The 20,619-nt window shown below is 55.9% G+C and overlaps 6 protein-coding genes across 6 annotated transcripts in view; 1 reads left to right on the top strand and 5 right to left on the bottom strand.

Moving 5' to 3' along the window:
• Positions 1 to 475: 475 nt before the first annotated feature.
• On the top strand, positions 476 to 2,774 carry ASPZODRAFT_121454 (hypothetical protein; the record flags this gene model as incomplete). Its single annotated transcript, XM_022721290.1, has 2 exons — positions 476 to 2,293; positions 2,370 to 2,774. Coding segments are annotated over exons 1-2 (2,067 nt in total), but the record flags the coding sequence as incomplete, so codon positions are not given.
• Positions 2,775 to 3,350: 576 nt separating this feature from the next.
• Positions 3,351 to 5,020, bottom strand: ASPZODRAFT_135062 (hypothetical protein). The gene has a single exon (XM_022723695.1). The coding sequence runs from the start codon at positions 4,789 to 4,791 to the stop codon at positions 3,361 to 3,363; it is 1,431 nt and encodes a 476-aa protein (XP_022578776.1). The 5' UTR covers positions 4,792 to 5,020; the 3' UTR covers positions 3,351 to 3,360.
• A 1,549-nt stretch (positions 5,021 to 6,569) lies between these two features.
• ASPZODRAFT_71792 (hypothetical protein) lies at positions 6,570 to 9,281 on the bottom strand (the record flags this gene model as incomplete). Its single annotated transcript, XM_022729780.1, has 4 exons — positions 6,570 to 8,081; positions 8,133 to 8,537; positions 8,608 to 9,029; positions 9,092 to 9,281. The coding sequence occupies 4 exons, from the start codon at positions 9,279 to 9,281 to the stop codon at positions 6,570 to 6,572; spliced, it is 2,529 nt and encodes an 842-aa protein (XP_022578775.1).
• A 694-nt stretch (positions 9,282 to 9,975) lies between these two features.
• On the bottom strand, positions 9,976 to 15,231 carry ASPZODRAFT_153743 (hypothetical protein; the record flags this gene model as incomplete). Its single annotated transcript, XM_022726010.1, has 3 exons — positions 9,976 to 10,226; positions 10,281 to 14,791; positions 14,870 to 15,231. The coding sequence occupies 3 exons, from the start codon at positions 15,229 to 15,231 to the stop codon at positions 9,976 to 9,978; spliced, it is 5,124 nt and encodes a 1,707-aa protein (XP_022578774.1).
• Positions 15,232 to 17,400: 2,169 nt separating this feature from the next.
• ASPZODRAFT_71853 (hypothetical protein) lies at positions 17,401 to 19,452 on the bottom strand (the record flags this gene model as incomplete). Its single annotated transcript, XM_022729788.1, has 3 exons — positions 17,401 to 19,156; positions 19,221 to 19,327; positions 19,390 to 19,452. 3 exons carry the CDS (start codon positions 19,450 to 19,452, stop codon positions 17,401 to 17,403), a joined length of 1,926 nt encoding a protein of 641 aa, XP_022578773.1.
• Positions 19,453 to 20,268: 816 nt separating this feature from the next.
• The window catches only part of ASPZODRAFT_135058 (hypothetical protein), a 2,442-nt gene continuing 2,091 nt past the window's right edge, over positions 20,269 to 20,619 (bottom strand). The window contains 2 exon segments of the mRNA XM_022723694.1: positions 20,269 to 20,356; positions 20,371 to 20,619. The exon segment at positions 20,371 to 20,619 is cut by the window's right edge and continues 2 nt beyond it. Coding sequence (XP_022578772.1) covers positions 20,351 to 20,356; positions 20,371 to 20,619 — 255 coding nt within the window. The 3' untranslated portion in view covers positions 20,269 to 20,350.

Below are 20,619 nucleotides of genomic sequence, written 5' to 3'. Positions count from 1 at the left end.
TATTAATCGCTTGAGAGCGATTCATCCCCTAGACCTGGCGCGCATTTGTCCTGGGGCCTCCCCCTGCCAACGCAGAGCGCCGCCTCCTTTAACCCCACCCCTTTGGGGAACAGCCTCTTGAAACCGAACAGACAACCAAACAAGCGAGCCAAACAAGGGAAGCTATATCTGGATATACAGAGTCATGGTATAAGTCATGGGCGGAGCGGATTCGGATTTGTCGTCATCTCCCGTCGCCACGGTCAGCGCAGCGGGCGACGCCGCGCGACGACCCCTTGCGAACAAAACACAAACAGCGAGCATGCTGGCACTGCCAAATGGCTCTGGCGATCATCGTCCGCGAACAGCGTCTGAGGCCCGCACGGAGTTGCAGCCAGACGTGGTGGCCTTGCGACCGTCCACGTCGACCGGTGCCAGCGCGGAGAGCGAGCCGGTCAAGTCGACCAACAACCACGCCACAGGGGGGTTCGCGCTTCGTGACTCGCTGCGCAATATCCCCAGCATCGTTCTTAATGATGGAGGGTCGCGGCCAAGCTCGCGGTGGTCGGAACGGAGATGGACAGGTCTGAGGAGCAAGAAGTCATCCGAACTCGAAGACCCGCCACCGCCACCGCCGCCATTACCTAGCGACATGTCGCAGCCGTTCAATGGGATCAGCCTGGATATCCCCACGGCGGAGTTGGAGGAGATGCAGTCACTGAGATTTTCCAAGCGAGGGAGTCTGATCAAGAGCTCTCCGAAACCGCAGGCACAACAACAACCACAACAACCACAACAACCACAGCCGCAGGAAGTGCAGTCGGAACAGTCTACGTTGTCAGCTACTTCCGCACCGTCGGCTACGTCTACGGAGCAGACCGAACAGACCGATCAGGCAGAGCCTAGGGTGGTTGCGCGGAGGGCTGAGAGCAGCAGACGAACCAAGGTCGTGCTGTCCGCTCGTCTACGCCAGTCGACTCTGTCATCACGCGCCATTTCGGCAGACGAGGATATGCTGTCTCGCCGGGTGCGGCTGATGTACGAAAAGGGCAATGAGAATGTCAGCGATGCGGAGGTTGCAAAGTCGATGGCACTCGAGAATGGGGTCTTGTGGGAGGAGGGCGCAGTCAGCGGCACCGACACCGACACAGATACAGGCACTTGCACCAACGGGCGACCGAGTGAGACACTGCCCCGTGTGAGTTCTGAGGAGGCTCGGGACGCTCGGGACGCTCGGGACCCGGCCTTGTTCAAACGAGAATCCAACGAGCTGGCTGGCGGTATCGAATACTGGCAGAACATCGGGGCCGGTGATGTGGATCGGTACGGCTTCATCCGGCGCAAGACAAACGAGTCGGGCGATGGCACCGACCCGAACCCGATCCAACGCGTGTCGACCAGTCTCCTGCTGGCCTCTGAGAGTCCGCGGCGCAAACGGTCGACAATGCGTCCTCCGTCAGCGCTGACCAGCAGCAACCGCTCCTTTACTGGTCGCTCCCCGACCCGCAAGCTGTCCGACACATCGATGCGGCCGACCTCATCGCAAAGCGGCTATGGCACGCCCCTCCGCCGGTCCACGTCGCGGTTTCGCTATGCTACCAACCACCTGCCGCACAACCGTGATCGCCGCATGAAAGACGAGGCAGCAGACATGCTCACTCTGCCGCAAATGGCTACCGCCGGGGACGGACCGGACTCACGGCTGTCGCGCGCGATCAGGAAGAAAGAATGGGAACGCGAAGACAAGTGGACGAAGATGGCCAAGCCGACGCGCAAGACGCACGACGGCGGCGGCATGCGGTTCGAGTTCGACACCCAGAGCTCCAAGCTCATCGAGCGCACCTGGAAGGGCATCCCCGATCGGTGGCGAGCGACGGCGTGGTATGCCTTTTTGGAGGCGAGCGCGCAGCGCCGTGCCGACAGCCCCTCGGAGACCGAGCTGATCGAAGCCTTCCACGAATACCAGTACATCTCCTCGCCGGACGACGTACAAATCGACATCGACGTGCCGCGTACGATCACCAGCCACATCATGTTCCGCCGCCGCTACCGAGGCGGCCAGCGGCTACTGTTCCGCGTCCTGCACGCCATGTCCCTGTATTTCCCCGACACGGGCTACGTCCAGGGAATGGCTGCGCTGGCTGCCACCCTGCTCGCCTACTACGACGAGGAACACGCGTTCATCATGCTCGTGCGGCTGTGGCAGCTGCGCGGCCTCGAGCGACTCTACCGCTCCGGCTTCTCCGGCTTGATGGAGGCCTTGAACGACTTTGAACGCGAATGGTTGGAGAGCGGCGAAGTAGCCGCCAAGCTGGTAAGTTGAAACTACTCTATAAACTACCCTGTATACCTTGTACAGACAGAACATGCTTACACACTTTGTTTCATAGGAAGAGCTCGGAATCCCCCCCACCGCATACGGCACCCGCTGGTACCTGACGCTATTCAACTATTCCATCCCCTTCCCCGCCCAGCTGCGCGTCTGGGACGTCTTCATGCTCCTCGGAGACGCCGAGGAAGTCCCTGTTCGATCCCACGCGGGCAAGGCCTCTTCCCACGACACAACCACCAACGCCTCCTCGTCCTCATCACCGCCATCCCCGTCCTCCTTCGGTCGAGGCCTCGACGTCCTGCACGCCTCCTCCGCCGCCCTGATCGACGGCATGCGCGAGATCATCCTCGACTCCGACTTTGAAAACGGCATGAAGGTGCTCACCAGCTGGGTCCCCATCCGTGACGTCGAGCTCTTCATGCGTGTCGCCAAAGCGGAGTGGAAGGTCCATCACAAGAAACGTCACTCTTGAACAAATTCCCTACTTTCTATCTAATTCTACTTCACGGCTTACTCTTTCCTCACATCCATGATCTACTACTACTTTGTTTCTTTCTTTCTTTCTTGTTTTTTTGCTGCTGTCTTTTCTACACCAACTACTACTGTCCCGCACCATCTGTCTCTTTGTGTTAACATAATACCCCGTCATGTTATGTCTAAAAACTGTTTCCTTGAGGTACTATTGCTACAACCCTATTACTGTATAATCGAGATAATACGATACCCAAATCCAGTTCGGAGATATGTCACTTTTTCCACTCTTGAATATTCCATTCTGACTAACGGTGATGATTTCAATCGTGCCTCGGACCAGCCGACCTGGGTATATATTCATATTTATTTACATAACAGGGAGGGGAGAAGAGAAGAAACCAGGCTGTCATGCAACTCATACATACTTGCAACGCCATCCCAAACTAATAATCATTCAAAAACGGTCGTTTCATGTCAATTGGTAAGAAAGCAAAAGCTGGGGTATCGAACAGAAGCGTGATACAAAAAAGAAAAAAAAAGAAAGAAAAAAAAAAAAACAATAGTCGTCAAAAGACTTAATCGGACTGGCCAGACTGGCTATCATTTGCAGCTGGCTCATTCTTCTCCGGATGCGACTCTGCAATCCGCGCGGGCACCGTGCTGGGACTAGGTCCTCTGCTCCCGTACGACTCGGACGCGTCGCTGTGGTTTCGTGCATGGACTTGCCTATCTCCAGACCGGGCGCCAGTGGCAGATGGGCTCTGTCTCGCCGAGGAGGAGGACGACGATGAAGTTGGTGGGGGCGCAGGCTGATGGCCGCCCGTTGCCTTGCGCTTGCGACCGGGGGAGCCCTGATACTCAGACCGAGAATGCGAAGGCGCGCTGGAAGACGCAGTCGAATCCTGCTGAGTCTTTCCCATCGATCCATTCTGATGTGACTGGCCTGGGGGCACCCAATGGTGGAAGTAGATGGATGACGGCTGTTGCTGGGACGGTGTCTCGTGTTTAACCGAGCTCGGAGGGGGGAGAGGAGCGGCCGGTGAGTTCAAAAGGTACGGGGGCGCATTCCCGAAAATGTGTGAAGATGGCGGTTGTTGGTGCTGGATGTCTACAGCATTATTAATGCGTGACGGGAGCGATGGAACCGAGCGTGCAAACGACGGGGGTGTCGAAGACGGCCCATCGGCCAACTTTGGCGGCTGTGGGAGACTTTTACCGGACCCAGCAGCCGTCGGAGCAGGATATGGGGGTAGTGATATGCCACGACTCTCCAGACGTGTCTCCGCCAGGGGCTGAAGCCGACGCTGAACCGATGGCGGAGGAGGCAGGGGAGACCCAGACAGATCGGAGCTCGACATCGAAGGGGGAGGGGGCGGCATCGAGTGCACCGACCCCCTCCCACCAGGTCGCAGGGCGGCCTGTTGTTGCTGGTTCTGCTGCTGTTGTATAGATTCCCATGCTGACTGCGATAGACTGCCTCCACCGAGACCAGCAAAGATCAAGGGGACCATCTGCGGGGGCACGCCGGCCTGGAAGGAGTCACGCAACATGGCCTGTTCGATGCGCCGTTGCTCCAGTCGCAGGCTCTCCTGACGGGTCTTCTCTTCCTCCTGCTTGCGGCGGTCCTCCTCTGCTTTCGCCTGCAGCCAGAGACGCATCGAGTCGTCGGCACTCTGCCACTGAGCCGACGACGAAGTCGCAGAGGGCGGAGGCGGCGGCGGCGGCGGAGGCAGCTGGCTACCAGAGACGCCCATCGCGGGCAGTGCCAGATCGGGTGGCAGCGGCAGACTCATCGCTGAAGGAGGCGGCAGACTCCTGCGCGGGGCGGAGGGATCCATCAACCGGTCTCGGACAGGCGTCACAGCAGGAGGAGCAGCAGCAACAGTCGAGGGCTCAGAGAGGGTCGGCGGAGAGGATCGCGGAGTGGGAATAGACTGGCGGATGACGGAGTACTCATGAGGCCCTTTCACGCCATTCTGGACGGGGGGTTTGAGGGTGAGCAACATGGAGAGGCGGCGGCCAGAGAAGACGAAGGGAAGCGAAAGGGCAAGGGAAGGGAAAGGGAAGGGAAGGGAAGGGAAGGGAAAGAATCAAGATCATGGCCTGTTCTAGCCAGACATGTGGCAAGCGGACACTGTTTATAATTATCGTGAACGACGATCGATCTTTCTCGGAAGGACTTCTTCCATTTCCACTGGGACGGAACTGCAGCAGCCCAAAGAGGAAAACAACAAAAAGAGGAAAGCCCCCGTCGGATGAAGGCGCTAGGCCGTGTTGGGAAGGCGCCACGATGTTCGTTCTGGGGAAAGCGCGGCCGGGGAGTACGTACGCACACCCCGATGCAGTCTAGCGCAGGCCGCTCCTTTGAGAAGGCGGTGGGTGCCGCACACTCGCTTCGGCCAGTCGCAGTTCTGAGCGGCCCAAAAAAACCCAGGGCAGCGTCCATGTCCCATTCCCCAACTTCGCTCTGTCCACTTTCAGCGGCCAGACGCTCGAAGGGGCAGCCTCCGCTCCTGGGACCCCCTTTGGCGTGCTGGGCGTTACGTGTCGACGGGCAGGAATTGCTGGAACGAGTCGACCGATCCCCAGCAGGCGTACGTACGCAGCCCTGGAGCTTGACCGAATCGGCAATTGGCTCTGTGGGGCGGGGAATCTGGGCAGGCCAGACGCCTGCAGCGATGACGACGAACTCGTATCGCTACACCCAGTGGTGGAATATTGACAGGAGACTTGACAGCAGCTGGCGTTGGCACTGGCAGGCAGGCCGCTGTCGAGAGTTTGGGTTCGCTACGGTACGTACGGAGTCGGAGTACTCGGAGCCCTAGTAGCATCCGTTCTGCTGACAGTCCATATCTCTAGTAAGTACCGGAGTACTTACTAGTAGTTACTCCGTACCTACGGAGTAACTACTCCATGATTACTGAGTCCGGAGTGGTTCACGATTACGAGGAGCCGGTCTGACTTCAGGCTCGGTGAACGTATCCTCCATCGACAGGCCGATTTCCCTGAAAAGGCTCGTCTGGCTGTCTTCCGTCGGAAGGTGTCCACCCCTGTCGAAACAGATCCATCGTTCTCGTACCACTACAGACTCTACGGAGTACATAAAGACGGATAACTCTTCCGCAGAGTGGTTCGATGTAGGAGTTACTGCTCTTACTACAGCCTTGAAATGAGTGACACCAAGCCAGTGGGCTGGTACATAACTTTCAGATGGCTTTTTCTTCTCAGCTGAATCAAGCGATGTCGCGAGACGAACCGTCTAGGCGGATCCTTAATTTGCGATCCAGGTATCAATCCGAGCTTGTTTCACCACTCTACAAGTATGGAGTATAGCCATGGCCAATATGAAACCACGGAACCTGTCTTGACTTACTATATTTCAACCCAGATAAGGGGTTATACTGACCAATGAAGACTAATTCTTTACTACCTTGACTTTCCAGGAGCTGTTACTACATAGTCACTACATAACTAGTTAACTAGCTGTTCTATAAGATATTCAGCATATTACACCTTTTCACTATAAACCTTGTTCTATTCCAGACCCCATATATATTCTAGTGATATCATGTGATACCACAAAAGTACTTCACCCATCGATAGAATCTCAATACCTTTCCCTAAAACACACCCTAGATGAATTGGTGAGAAAATTATATTTACTATGTTATATACTAGCTAGACAATGAATATAGCTATAAAAAGGTGAGGGTATCATCCAAGCCTTTTTTTTTCTTTTCTCTCTCTTCAGTACCTAGGCATGAATCTGCTGGATCTGCTGTTTCTATTCCTTGTAAATATCCCGATCAAATCGAGAGAGTACCTCCGCCGGAACGGTTGGGATGTACTTGCGCGCGCGCTCGCGGTTCGTGCCTCCCCAGCCGGCCCCGTAGGTGATCAGCATGTCGGTGCTAGTGGGCAGGGAGAAGGGCAGCGTCAGCGACGGGTCGAGGAAAACGGTGTTGCGGTCTATATGGCTGTCCTCGTCGTAGTAGCTCCCCATATTCGGTGACGAAGGGGCCGTCGCCGTCGCGGCAGCGTCCACGGGGGCGACTTTTGGCGAGGTAGGGGTAGGCTGGTCGATAACCTTCTCAGAGGGTTTGGTAGCAGCTGTGGTAGCTGCGGCGGTCTCGTCGTGGAGTTTCTGCAGCTCGCGCGACAGGAGCTCCGGATCGGTCCGCAGGTCCAGAAGGAACTTCATGGCCGACTTGGTCAGGCCCTTTTCGCCCACCTCCGGGCGGTAGGTCTTGACCGCGTGAAGTAGCTGGGCCGGCGTAAGCCGCTGCAATTGGGACAAGGTGGTGACGAGCGACTCAAAGTCGTCGCCGAGCGAGGAGAAACATTGCAGCCACTGCAGTAGCTGAATGACAGGGGCCAGGTGTCGGCGGGCGGCGTCTACGGTGCTTTCGCCCGTGCTGCTCGTGGATCCGTTTTCGTAGTGTTCGGGCTGCCGGCTGTTGACGCGCGCCCAGTCTTCCAAGGTCGAGATATTCATGCGGATCTGCATGGCTTTCGTGCGGGCCAGATACCGCTTGGTGGACAGAATGCGGTTAAATAGCTCCGCTCCGAGCCAGAAAAGTAGTTGCGACATGATCTGGGTCGTGATGACCGAGTGAACATCATAGAGGTCCAGGACGAACAGTGTCGACGAGAGCAGGGAGGTGATGTTGCGCGGGGAAAGCTGAGCCCGCCGCCGCGGGGAAGGAGGACGAAACCGTTTCTCGGCCGGCTCCGGAGGTTTCGTCTTGTTCTTGGAGCGGAAGATCTTCCACTCGTTTTGAAAGTGGATGTCTTCCAGACCCGGGATGGTTTCGTGGTCCAGCATGGCTGGATCGAGGACCTTGTTCATCCGCCGCTCGGCGTCGCGGATGATCAGAATGAAGATCTCGTTGATAAGCTCCGCCAGGTGTAGTTGGAACTCCACTGTCGACTCGACCAGACCCGTGTCCTTTTTAAGGTAATGCAGAAGCAGCGTCGCGTTGGACATCCAGAACGCCAGGATCGTCATGTCCCACTGATGGCGCTCGACCACGTCGTTGATCTTCTCCGTAGCAGACTGCAGCAGCTGCGCCAGCAGCTCCGGGCTGGCATGGTAATGGGCGTAGCGAGCGCTGAGGAACAACAGATTGGCTGGGACAGGCTTCTGCGTCGGCGAGCGCTGTGGAGTCATGTTGGTGATGATGATGTTCAGGATGCGGTCGAGCTCGTGCTCCTGGAAGACGAACATCTGGTCATTGAGGCACCGGTCCCAAACGAACTCTTGCTGTTCCTCCTCTAATTCTTCTTCGTCAAATGACTAGAAATTGGTGAGCATTGTTCTTCACACTAAAGAAAGAAATCAACTTACGTCGAACTTCTCATCCAGCCCCAGGCTCGACAGGTCGACCTCAAGGTTAATCGCGCTCTCCTCCATCATCATGCGGCGCTTCATCTCGTTCTCCGCCATCTCTTCCTCGAACCGACCGTGGCCGAACCCGCCATCGTAAAAGTCATCCTCCATCCCGCTAGGCCCGAAGCTGTAGCCGTTCTCGTGCAGATACTCTGAGATCTCGCTCCCCGGCTGGGCAAAGTCGAAAGCCGTCCCACCGGACGAGGACTTGATATCCGGCGAGGCACCGTGATCGAGAAGGATCTTGGCGATGGCCTTGTGCCGGTTGGTCATTGCCCACATCAACGCGCTCCACTGATTGCGGTCCTGTTGATCGACGTGAGCCCCAGCGTCTAGCAGGGCAGAGACGACCTCTTGATGTCCCTATTCTAGTAAGCAAGGCACCAAGACATGGCTAGGTCAGGTCTATATCAAATAAAAACAATCCACGTACAAAGCAACTGGCGTAGATCAAGGGAACCGTCCCCTCCTCGTCCGGCAGGTTCACGTCCACGAACTCCTTGGCAGCCCCCCCGACCAGTTTATTCACCCGCTCCACGTCGCCATTACTAGCCGCCATATTCAGACTGCGCTGCAGGATGTGTTTCTTCTCCTCGACCGACAGAGCCGCGTCGGTCGCCACGTTCTCCTCGTCGGCCCCGAGCGATTCGACCTCCCGGTGCGCCGCCTGCGCAGCCAACATCTCCATCAGCCGGGAATCACTGTCCTCCAATCTTGCCGTTGAGTCGTCCGAAAACAGCCTCCGACCATAATGGGCCTGAAGTTCGTGTTCGTCGTCGTGCGTATGGTCGTCGAGGGCGAGGCTGAAACTGAGTGGTTTGGCAGCCAGGGGGGTCGAGAGAAACTGCGACTGGCCTAGAAAAAACCAAAGATGAGTATGTTTCTGGAGCTGCCTCCTGAACAAAGAAGTCTCGAACCTTGCCATGCATCGTAGATCTCTGTCTCCGGTCGAAATACCGGCTCCGAACGCCGATCGTCCAGCGACTTGGGCAGGTCGTCCGGCAGTGCCCGAGGCTTCGTCACGGAGAGATCTGCGCCCGTCTCATCCTGTTCGGGTTCTGAAGGCGGTGACGACGATGCCCCGCGATGAGACTCTGAAGAATCCATCGTCGAGGGATCCTCAGCGACCGAGGAGGAGGAGGAGGGGGAGGGGGGAGGGGAGAGGGGAGGGGGGAGAGGGGAAAGTGTCGTCGGCAAGGGCACGCGTGTATGCGGGGGGAGGAGAAGGATCAAAAAGAAAGGAGGAGAAATCAAAAGGCGGGCAGGGGAGATACAAAAGGGCCCAACCACAGCTCCATGAGAGAGACTGAGAGGCCGGACTCGAAGACGGGGGAATGGAATGCGAGAGGTTGTCCAAATTATGTGTTCCTGAGCTTCGTTTCAGGGTGCTTTTTTTTGGCTCTCACTGGATGACGCACGGCGGGCGGAAGAAGGCTCCACGCAGATCCCGATCGCTACAGAAAGAACCACCAAGTATTATTGACTGGTACGAAGAGATAATGGAGGGATCATTAGGTATTATGTTGTATCTAGAAATGCTAAGAGCTAGGGAAGAAGGGAACGGACGCTCGCTGGAAACAGACAGAACGAGAGGCAAGGAACGACAAGATATAGTGTACACAGACAAGGAAAATAGTTAGACAGTCGTAAGTCTAGAACGATAGAGGATATCCAAAGCATCGTGGAAGGACATGAACGAGAGGTATTTATATGTACCAAGGAAAGATGTCGCTTAGAAAGAGAGATGCACCGTGTGTGATGATGATGATGATGGTGGTGGTGGTGATATAAGTAAAAGAGACTATTCAAGAACTTTGCTTCGCGCTTGGATCTGTTCCTCCGAGAGGGAGCCAATCCATAGACAGCGCTCGATGATGCCCGGTACCGGTTCAAACGTGTACTTGGTGCTGGCGTCGATGAGCCGGAGAAGGCTCTTGACGATCCGGGCCGCGGTGCGATATCGTTCAAAGTTGACCAAGGGATCGCTGTCACGGGTGCTCGCGATTTGCGCTGGCTTCTGAGCGTTGTAGGTGAGGTCGTGGAGGTAGAGGCCTGTCTTGGTCAGTGATATGAGGGGATTTAAAAAGAAACCACTGTAGAACTCACCAACAAAAGGGATGCAGCCTTCTTGGAGATTCGCCGTCTCCATTTCCATTCGCAGGTCATGGAAGTTCCGAACGGGTTGGATGAGGGACTCCAGATCCCGGAAGACCCGTCGGTCTTCGGCCGACACGAGTGCCCAGGTTTCTCGCAGGCGCGAGCAATCGGTAGAGGACAGGGCAATAGTGATCTGCAGCATCGTGGCGTAGTTGCACATCCGCTTCGCGTGCACCGCCGTATGAATGAACTTGGTGACGGTGCGCGCTCGTTCCTGGATCTCCTGGGTGAGGACGATTTCCGAGAGCACCCATTTGACCATGAGGTTGAACCGGCCCACGACCAGATCGATGCCCCTCCTGTCCTCTTCGCTCAAGCATTGCACCCAGTCCTGTACGACCGGTGACCTGTTGCTCCAACGCATGTCCACCAGGTCTCGCCAGTCAATTTCGCCCAGGGCGTCCTTCTCGATCAAGGTCAGCTGTTGCGCCAGCACCTGCGACTCGCAGGCCAGAATAAAAGGCACATGCGTCGGTGCATAGATCTCTTGGGTGCACTGGTATCGACAGTCACGTTCAGAATTTAGAAGGACATTGCTAGAAACCTGTTGCACCTCAATGGACCGCCCAAGGTTGCGGCCACCTGCATGATGGTGATGATGATGATGATGCACGGGGGACGGGTCAGGGGTCAGAGGGTTCGCTTGAAAGAGAACTGGGTTCAGTGGACTGGCACAGGATGAGAAGGAGCGCGGGTGCTGAACGGTCATCGGTGGAGAGGGAGGCTGGGCCAGGGGATGAGGAGGGATTTCGGGTGCAGAATTGGAGAGACTCTGCGTATCGAAGGATAACCGGGTCGCGAGAGCCTCCTGGCGGTCAATGATATCGACCGAGAGGTCGGACGACAGTTCTGAACGGCACCTCTCACTGCCTTCGAGGTAAGACCCTCCACCTCGAGCCACGGGCAAGGTTGATCCTCGAGGAATGCAGCGGAGGCTCTCAGTCTCTCTGACCACATCAAATGATGGGTTGGAAGATACCCGGTCAGAGGTCGCCCGGCTTGAAAGGCCGCTGAGCCGCGACCGGGCTGCATAAGTCGGAGTCACATGTTTAACATCAGGCTTCTTCATAGATTCATCGCTCAAACCCCGTTCAAGCAAAGGTATTGAGTTGTATGATTCTTCAGACTCGGCGATTGAGTCTGAATAAGGACGAGGCGCTGCGAGCCGTCCGTTAGATACCGCATAGGCCAAGCTGTTGTTGAACGTCTGCCGACGTGTCGGGAGACTATCGGTATACGAAGAACGATCCTGTCTGTTCAAGCCTTGCTGCTCAAGCCACTGTTCTGGCTCCTGCCGCTTACTGTCATCGGCTGCAGGACTGTTTGAAGGCTTCCACTTGCCCTCGAGCTTGAGCAAAGCAGATTCGATGCCACCATCCTCATCATCAGGGATCTGCGCAAACTGTGCAATCGCAGCCTCGAATGATGGCCGCATGTGTTGGGACGAGTGGGTTCGAATAAGGGAATAGCGGGGCGCGGGAGGAAGAGCTACAAGACTGGGCTGACGGACAGATAGACGATCTTCTGGACCGGTAGCTGTGCTGCCGACAAAGGAGTGACGTGGAGAGAGGTCGAATGGGTAAGACTCTCGGCCCGCCTGCGAGTCCGAGTCCTTTCCATCGTGCATCCTCCTCAGATCCCCACCAGCTCGTCGACGAAGAGTAGGACCCGACAACTTCTCCGAGGCATCAGACTCGATGCTCGCTTCAGCCACCGAAGGCACTTTTTCGCTCTGCATACTGAGGCGATGTCTTGAGATGCCGCTTTGAAACGAGGCATACTTGCGGAGGCGGAGGGAGAGGGACGTTCGCTTTCGGCCAAACATACCGCGCTCCGCAGAGTACGAGCGTCGTTGACTCGAAGAAACAGAGAAAGCACCCGGAGGGTACAGAGACTGGGGGTGACCATTGCTGTCGTAGTATATGGGAAGAGTGTATGCATCTGCTGCCTCTGTCGACACATGGGAAGGCGGGCGCAGGGAAGCGGCCCCGGAGGGGAATGAGGGATCCCCAGGGTACGCGGTACTCTGCTGCGAAGGCCCCCCTCCCCAGCCTTCTTCTGTGGGCCAAACAACGGCCCCGGACATGACAGGAGTGTTCAACCCCGTGTCATCAACGATGACGATCGATTGGCTGCCGGCGGTTACCTGACTCAAGATCCTGGCACCGGGGAGAGGGCGACTTAAAAGAAACTTGGAGTCGGCCGCCTCGGGAAAACTGTTGGGACTGGGCTCAAAATGAGTATTATGATTGGGGTTGTCTCCTCCTGCCGGGTCTTCCTGTCCGCTTAATTGACCGGTCACAAGGCGATACTGTTTCAGAACCTGGTCACAGAGGGTATCGATCCGGAGTGGCCTTTGAGGCACACTGGTGGCTCGGCGACCGCGGTACAGCTCAGATCCAAAGGCCACATTGGCAGGCAAAGCCGATGTTCGACCACGCGTAGGCGGGGGAGGTGCTGTTGGGACGTTGACTGCACGAGCAGACATGCTCTGCCCTCCGCCGGTACGCTGATGCAAAGCGCGACGGATTGACCCGATAATGGTCTTCACCCCGACGCCGGAGCCAGAGGTGCCCCCTAAACCGGATTTAGCTGTCGTGACGTTCATGGTGCTCCGACGGTCGAGACGTGAGTTATTGACCGAGGTCGGCAGAGGCGGCGAAGGAGGAGCCATCATCGCCATGTACGACTCCGCCGGAGGGAAGAGTTGCCCTCGAATCAGACTACGTGGACCCCCAGCCTTGAGGCTGGAGGGATCGCCATATGGCGCATTGGACGCCGCTTGAGGACTGCGGTCATCTCGCACAGAGTCAGAGAAGCTTCCGCTGCGCTTATGCGCATGGGCAAAGAGTGCATGTTTGCGAGCAATTGTCGGGGATATCACCGGGGGTTCGGGGCCCATCGGGGGCACGGGAGGCACATGAATCGGTAGCAGAGGCACTGGGTGTGGCGCCATACCGCTAGAACGAGGAGACGAGCGCCGCTTGGGTGACTTAGATGGTAAGGAACAAGATGTTACCACGGCACTCTGGCCACTTGCCGTCGAGACCGGGACGCTTTGCGCTGTGACGGAAGAGTCCTTGCGGTTGTGAAGAGCCACTACTGCAGGGTCCTGCTCGACATTATTCAAAACTAGATCGACACAACCAGCCGCGCCAGGGGTGGGTTCCGTTTGGACGACGATGTGCTGAGAAAACCTCTGGAGGACCCAATTTGCACTTCGCGCTCCTCCCTGTGCAGCCGGAGGAGCACTTCCACCGGGAACAATGGCCGCCTCCGGGCGATATTGCGTGGTTTCCAGGTCTGAAACGTCCCAGTAGAGCACACACCGACCATGCCAGCATCGCTTGAGGTCAACCAAGATCTTCAGATCGCTCCGACCGCCACCTTCTCGTGCCTTGACCTCCTCGTACATACGATTGATCGTGTCACAAAAAGAGATGCGTATGTCCTCATTAGGCACAAAGTCATCGAGGAAGTAGTTCAAAATCCAATGCCTAAGGGCCGCGAAGGTTCGAATACGGATGATCCTTCCATCTTCCTGTAGACGGCCAATGGCCCACTGGAAGCGTGCTAGGAGCAGCATGAGCAGATCGCGCGGGGAGAGGTACGATCGAAAGGTCAGGAAGAAGTCGGAAACCAGCTCATAATCCATAAAGGACTCAGAGGAGATCTGGGCCACGATGCGCGCGGGTGTTGCAGCACTCAGATCCTTAGTGCCCGGGATGTATCGGACGACGGCAGGATTATCCATTTCGGACACCAAGGCCTCAAAGATGGACGGCTCGACCGGTGCCTTGAATGTGTAAAAGACCGACTTTCCAGAGATGCGGCGGGAACATCGGCTTAGATCGATACCCCCGGTGCCTGAGAGCATGGAAGCCGCAAAGGACGGTCGACCCGGCCGTAGAGAATCGCGCGGGAGCATTCCCGGCAAGGGGGTCAGGCTGTCTCGGTTGGTCTGAGAGTAGATGGACGAGCCCATCTGACCGGCAGCTGTGTGCAGCGAGCTGCGCATGATGGCGCTTCCGTGCGGGTTGAATCGCGGTGAATCAAGTGCATAATGCGGGATCGAAACGTCCAAGTTCGGATGAGAGGAAGGCCCGTCAGCGGAGCGTGGCCGATCATCCGACCTGTCGATCACGATCCGGAACTCCCCCGGAGGGTTCGCGCCTACCGACGACGACGGGTGTTCGGAGACGGTGGAAAAGGAATGGGCCCTCTGGCGTCGAAGGGAACGCACGTCGGACGCGGAGAGGATCGACTTTGCATCGTCGTCACCGGTGTCTTCTGGGAGCAGGCTGGGACGCAATTCGGACAGCTGGGAATTCGACCATCGTGACGGATCATCGTGCTTGCGGTCTTGCGATAGCGGTGACAAATTATGGTCTTTGGATTGGGGGCTAACGGGAGAGAAAGGCTGAGGGCGGAGATCGTTCTGTGGATGGTTTTCAACCGGCCTACACCACACCGATGTGAGTGGGCGATTGATTTCCCAACAAAGACAGCATTTATTATAGACAGGGCTGCTCACATACCTGAGATAAATCCTTCCGTTGTGACCGACATTTCCAACAGTAAAATGTTTTGCTTCTCGTTCGCGTGGAGGAGATTTTGCAGCATCGGGGAGAGGGCGCTGACGAAGCAATTCGTGGCTGTCCTTGACGCGCAGTAGCGACGTGACGGTGCGATCGCGACCCGACCTACCCGCGACAGGATGATGATGGTTTCTCTTGGTGAGGGAAGTCCCTTGTGTAACAGTGTGCGCTCGGCGGAGTGTCGTGCCCAGCACGACTTCACCTTTGAATCCAGCAGCGCGCTTCGCATTGTTCTGAATCTCTTTGGAACCGACGATAGGTTGCCCTCTGCCAACCCCAACACGCGAAGTGGACGGTTCCATAGTTTTTCTCGTGTTTTTCTTTTCTCTCTCTCTCTCTCTCTCTTTCTCTCTGTTGTGATTTAACTGCCAAAGAAGCCGGCCTTCGGACCGCAATCACCCACGAAGCCGAGCCGAGTAGACACAGACGGTCATCTAGAGGGTGCAAAGCCCTCGGATTGCGGAAGAGCGGACCGGCAACCCAGGCTGGGATTGAAATTCGTTTTTGTGACACGACATGACCAGACCAGACCAGACCGAGAGGGACGCAGGGCGCGGCAGGGACTAGGGGAGGGTCGTAGGGGCACGGAGATCCATGGAGTAGCAACTAGGAAGAAAAGGGTTGACAGGCAAGAAGACAGCGGCTCCCCAAAAATTAGGTCAGATGGCGTGGTGTGTGGAAGGTTATCTTTGGGGCGTCACAAATAAAGGAGAGCCTAAGTGGAGAGGACGTATTCCAGGAGCGACGCGCAGCTCTTTTAGTCCCGCCGAGGTTCCAGCCCGCCGGAACCGCCAGGCCGTGTGCATCGAGCCCTGCCTGCTGCTGCTGCTTCTGCTGCTGCAGATGTAGCAAAGGGAGGGGAGGTCACACAACAGACAGCAAGCATGACGAGCTGATGAAGGATGATTGTTTGTGGTACAGTAGGATGTAGTCTGGAGTAAATCGACTCTTTGGTTCGCATCTCGGGCGTGTTCCTTGGGTCAACAGTGAACCTGCAAATCTGATGGGTCAGACGCCACATTCCATCCATCGCTGGGACCCCCCAACGTTGCCTGAGCGATACGTCAACTTTAGATCCTTACCTGTCGTCTCGTACAGTCTCTTCTTACTCCCTATATTTTCCCATCACTAAGCCCGAAACACCGGAGACTGAGCGGCGAGCTGTCGATCGTTGGAATGACGCTTGGAGACGTCACACCCGCCCTGTCCAACTGTTAGCCCGGCCGAACGACCAGTCAGATCTCCGGTTCCACGTGAAACTCGGTACTTCAGCTTATCTTATTAAAAAGTACTCCGTATGTAGTTATATAGTCGTAGAAGCTGTTGGAACGCTGGCAAGAGGCAGGGAGGTTGAGGACGTTGTCGTGATGGCGACACCCAAGCTTAGTTGCGTCCTGAATAGGCAGGAGGTGTGTTTGCAGGGTTGACAAACATTGGTCCCTGGTCGCTCTTTCCTATTCAGAATTCCATTTCTCCGGACTTTCTCCCTCTTCACATGTTCTGCCACCTCCTTTCTACGCAGCACGTAACTACGAGACAACCACGGTCAATCTTCTCCCCCCTTTTCAAGAGCTATTAGATCTTCCATGGGTTATTCTGCAACTACCCAGATGGAGGCTCTTGGTCAGGCAAGGGTGAACACTAACCAGGCAGCAGACGCGAGAAACCCGATGTGCCCACCCTCGTTCCCTCTAGAAGATACTACATAAATCGAGAAGTCTACAGGATTCGATATGTTTATGTTGAACGATCGGTACGATACGGGATAACATCCGAATAGCAGGAAGTTCTATGGAGGACACAACATGGATGAACAACTAAGCTGGCCAATCGACCAACCACGCTGAAAAGAGGGAGTTTTTAGGATTAGGTACGGAAGAAGGCACTTCAAGAATAACAGCCAAGAATTTACTTGGAAGCCCCCGGTGATTACCCGGGAGTAGACTTGGAAAAAGAGAGGGAAAAAAAGGGATGAGGTTATAAGGGTGTTGAGTATACCTGGGTTCCACTAGGATAACGCAAACCCTTGCGAGGTTAGTGGATTAACTAATAACTACCATCGGTTTCCAACCTCTTGATGCCAGCTCTTAATGAGTACTTCTATCGAGGTGAGCGATGCAGTGTTGGAAGAATGCTCACAACAAGGTGCTTGCGAGGTCTTGCCCCCTTTTCCTTCACAACTTGGACGCCCAATTGATGGCAGTGGCATCGGCTTCGTCTTCACCATCACCCCTGTTGGGAACCCTGTCGGTCCCTGAAGCATGGATTTGTGACTTCATCGCTGCGCTGCTCTTCCTTGAGTCAGCTTTCAGCACCGAGTTGGTCGCTTTGATTGTAAGCAATAGTTGAACAAGATATGGTGGTCCACTCTCGTGTGTTTGTCTAGAATGTTGGCTTCGTTGGTCGATCTTACAAAAACAATAAGGCGTTGATATGGCTGAACACTGTCATATATTCTCTGCAAAAAAAAATCATTCACTGGCTTGCTTATTGTCTTTCGTTTCTTGTATATGGTACTCCCGGCTTGCTCGTTTCAACTCTCGCTCCAAGACCTCAGCAATGGCTTCCATAAGCCACTGCGCTTCACTCTTTTCCGCAATCAGCGGGCTCCGCGCACTCGTCCAGCTCCATTGATCTTTGTCCCTGCCAGGACCCGATTCTGGACGAAGCTTGCTTTTCTCCTCCTCCTCTGGCCGAGAGATGAAGCCCGACTCGTTCGCACCGATGAGTTTCAGGTAATACTCCCATTCAGGATAGTCGAACTCCCTGGGGAGACTACTACTAGCATAGCGGATCATCTTGCGCAGCTCGCGAAACAGCAGGTAATGGTAATGGTGGATGTTCTCGGCACGAACATCACCACGCCCCCGCGCGACCTCTTCCCTGCGGTGCTCCTCGGCTTCCATTGAGTTTTCGCTCTCGCTGTACGGATAGCTACTGGCTGCTTCTCCTGCTTCTTCTGATTCTCCAGCCTGTTGGCGCTCCCGTTGGCGCAAGGCAGGCGGGATTGAGGATTCCTGCCTCTCTGCTTCGGCTTCGGACTCAGCGGTCTCGTTGAGCACCTGCTGACGCCAACCCGCATGGAAGAGATCCCGGATGCGTTCCAGAACGGGTTTGTCGCCGGGCAGGATGGTCAGTTCGCCAAGGTAGATGGTGACGTCACGGACGGAGCGGATGAGGGTGTCCCCGATGTTGGAAAGGAGGATGGTGACGGTGGGGACGGCGAGCAGGGACCAGAAGATGAAGAAGGGTTTCCCCCAGTTGCTGATGGGGTAGAAGTCGCCAAACCCGATGGTGAAAAGTGACGTGTAGGCGAAATACATGGCCTGGAAGTAGGTCCAGTGCTGCAGCTCGTGTTCGGAGCGCCAGAAGGCCGCCGCGCCAATCAGCCACATGGTCATCCATGTCACCAACGAGAGCAGCAGGGCGATCCACTTGCGCTCGAGGGTCACGAGCTGCCGCACCTGGCGCATCACCAGAAACTCCTGTTTGCGTCTCTCTCGAACACTCTGGCCGCCGTCGTCTTCATCGTCTGTCAGCCGGGGCACAACGGCATGGAACCGACTGTGTTTCGCGGCCGCCTTCTTGATCAGAAACCGCCGCGTCTTCTCCGTCATCCGGCCCGTCATCTTCTGCTTGCCCTTCTCCAGCATGAGGGAACGGATGGAGCCGATGATCAAACTGAGGATCAGGATGCCGCCGACGGCGTAGGGGAACAGCAAGCTGCGGCCCAGATGGGTGGTCGGGACGATGTTGCCGATCCCGATGGTCAGCAAGGTGAAATCAGACCAGTACAGCGCGTCGAGGAACTTCCACCCTTCGACACGGGAGTAGACAGCCGAGCCGCCGAGCAGGTAGACAAGAAAGCAAATGGTCTGCAGCATCAGCGTGCGCTGGCTCGTGGTGAGCTTGTACTCGCGGCTGTAGTGGCCCCGGTACGCGCCGTAGAAGGTGACGAGCAGCAGGGAGGAGATGAAGGCGTACAGCCCGGCGGCAAGGGCGCCATAGTAGTAGCTCTGCGTGAGACTGTAGCCTGCATTCTGCGGCTGGTTCATGAGATGTGCAAACACAGCCAAAAGGCAGAGCAGCAGGATCGACGAGATGTACCACCCGATGATGATGATCGGCTGGGCCACCGCGAAGGGGATCCGTCTCGCCATTTCCATGAGCAGCACGAAGTTGGCGATGATGGCAAACACGACGGAGAGTCCGTTAATAACCAGGACCCTTCTCTTTCTTAGCATATCGTACGTATGAATATTGTATACAACTTCAAGGCAGCCGGGCTTACCACTCTGGATCTGGAATATCTCGTAGAGTCTTCCCCGTCGTTTCATACCGCCAATCCTGCGACAGCGAACAGATGCTAAACGCGGTGGCCATCGGGCCCAGAGTTCCCTAACCATAATCAATACCACAACAGAATCTTATCTCTTATATATCGAGTGTGGTTGGCATACAGCTATGAGTGGAAAAGCTGTGCTCGCAAGCCACCACCGCGCAGGCGTCAGATAGAGCGACATCTCCTGCAACTCAGCCTGTTCCTCGTCTCCCTCTCCGTCTCCGTCTTGGGCTTCCACATCTTGTCCTCCCTGCGGCAGCGTGTCTAGCACGCGTGATTCCTCGGTGATAGGCGCGTCGAGACCGGGATCGTTCATTGTAGAGTCGTCGACTGTGTACTGTTCATCTCATAGACTTATGGTGCAGGACATGGTCCGTAGGAAATGGAATCATCTAGTAGAAAATGGGTTAGCAATACACTATAACAAACTTTTCAAGGGATACAGGAATAAGAACCTCGTTTCGATTGCCAGGAACACAGTGCGTCATCGTCTGACTTGGCTTCGATCGAAGCTTTGCCCAGTTCTTGGTTAGAGAGTGAGAGGCTGTCGATCATATATGAGAACCGGCTTCTGACGTCATTGCCACGAGAGCTACCAGCAGTCATTGACTGCTTATGTTGCAGACTACATCTGATACAGGCTTACGGGATTAATATACTGGAGAAACAGTAAATGTGGCTTTATACATCATCGACAGGTCCATGGAGACATCCAGGCTATTTTCAGTGCTAAGTCCGAAAAGAAAAAAAAAAAAAAAAAAAAAAAAAGCCAATCATTCGCCGAGATTAGGCTGTACAGTGAACGCCAAACTCCATTAACTGGTCGTGTACAGGAAAAGAAGAGGAAGAGTATTTACGGAATGGGGTATCGGGAAGGTTCTCGGGGAATGCGTCCGCCTGGACCGGTGAGAGCCGCTCGACCACGGCCGACGTTGAGTTCGAAATCGGGATTGTTCTCGAGAAGAGCCTGGCGGCGCTGTTGGACGGGGGGCGGCGGGGGACGCCAACGCGGGTTTATGGGCCGTTCAGATATGGATGTGAAGTGGCTGGTTTCGCTGACAGCAGGTGAGCGAGGCCCTTCAGGCATGTACTCGAAGTCTTTTGTCGATGGGTTGAGCTCACCACCACCACCCGGTAACAGCACAGACGGCATGGGCGGATCGCCCGCATCATGGACGTCTGCGAACCGCGGTTCAATGTCTTCATAGTACTTGCTGCCCCCCGACGCGGAGCGGGTATGTTGAGGGCCAGAAGGAGGCCGCACCGAGCCATATGCGTCTGCCGGTAATGGAGGAGACGGCAAACCGGTTCGGCCAGAAGCATCCCCCCAGCCAGCGCGAGGCGGGAC

This window comes from Penicilliopsis zonata, assembly GCF_001890105.1.
Source record: "Penicilliopsis zonata CBS 506.65 unplaced genomic scaffold ASPZOscaffold_14, whole genome shotgun sequence".
Lineage (NCBI taxonomy): Eukaryota > Fungi > Ascomycota > Eurotiomycetes > Eurotiales > Aspergillaceae > Penicilliopsis > Penicilliopsis zonata.
The sequence above is the reverse complement of the archived record's forward strand: the minus strand, read 5'-3'. Positions and strand labels throughout refer to the sequence as shown.

Bases quoted from the DNA above. Each gene is read 5' to 3' on its own strand.
- ASPZODRAFT_135062 (XM_022723695.1), bottom strand. From the start codon at position 4,791: ATGTTGCTCACCCTCAAACCCCCCGTCCAGAATGGCGTGAAAGGGCCT.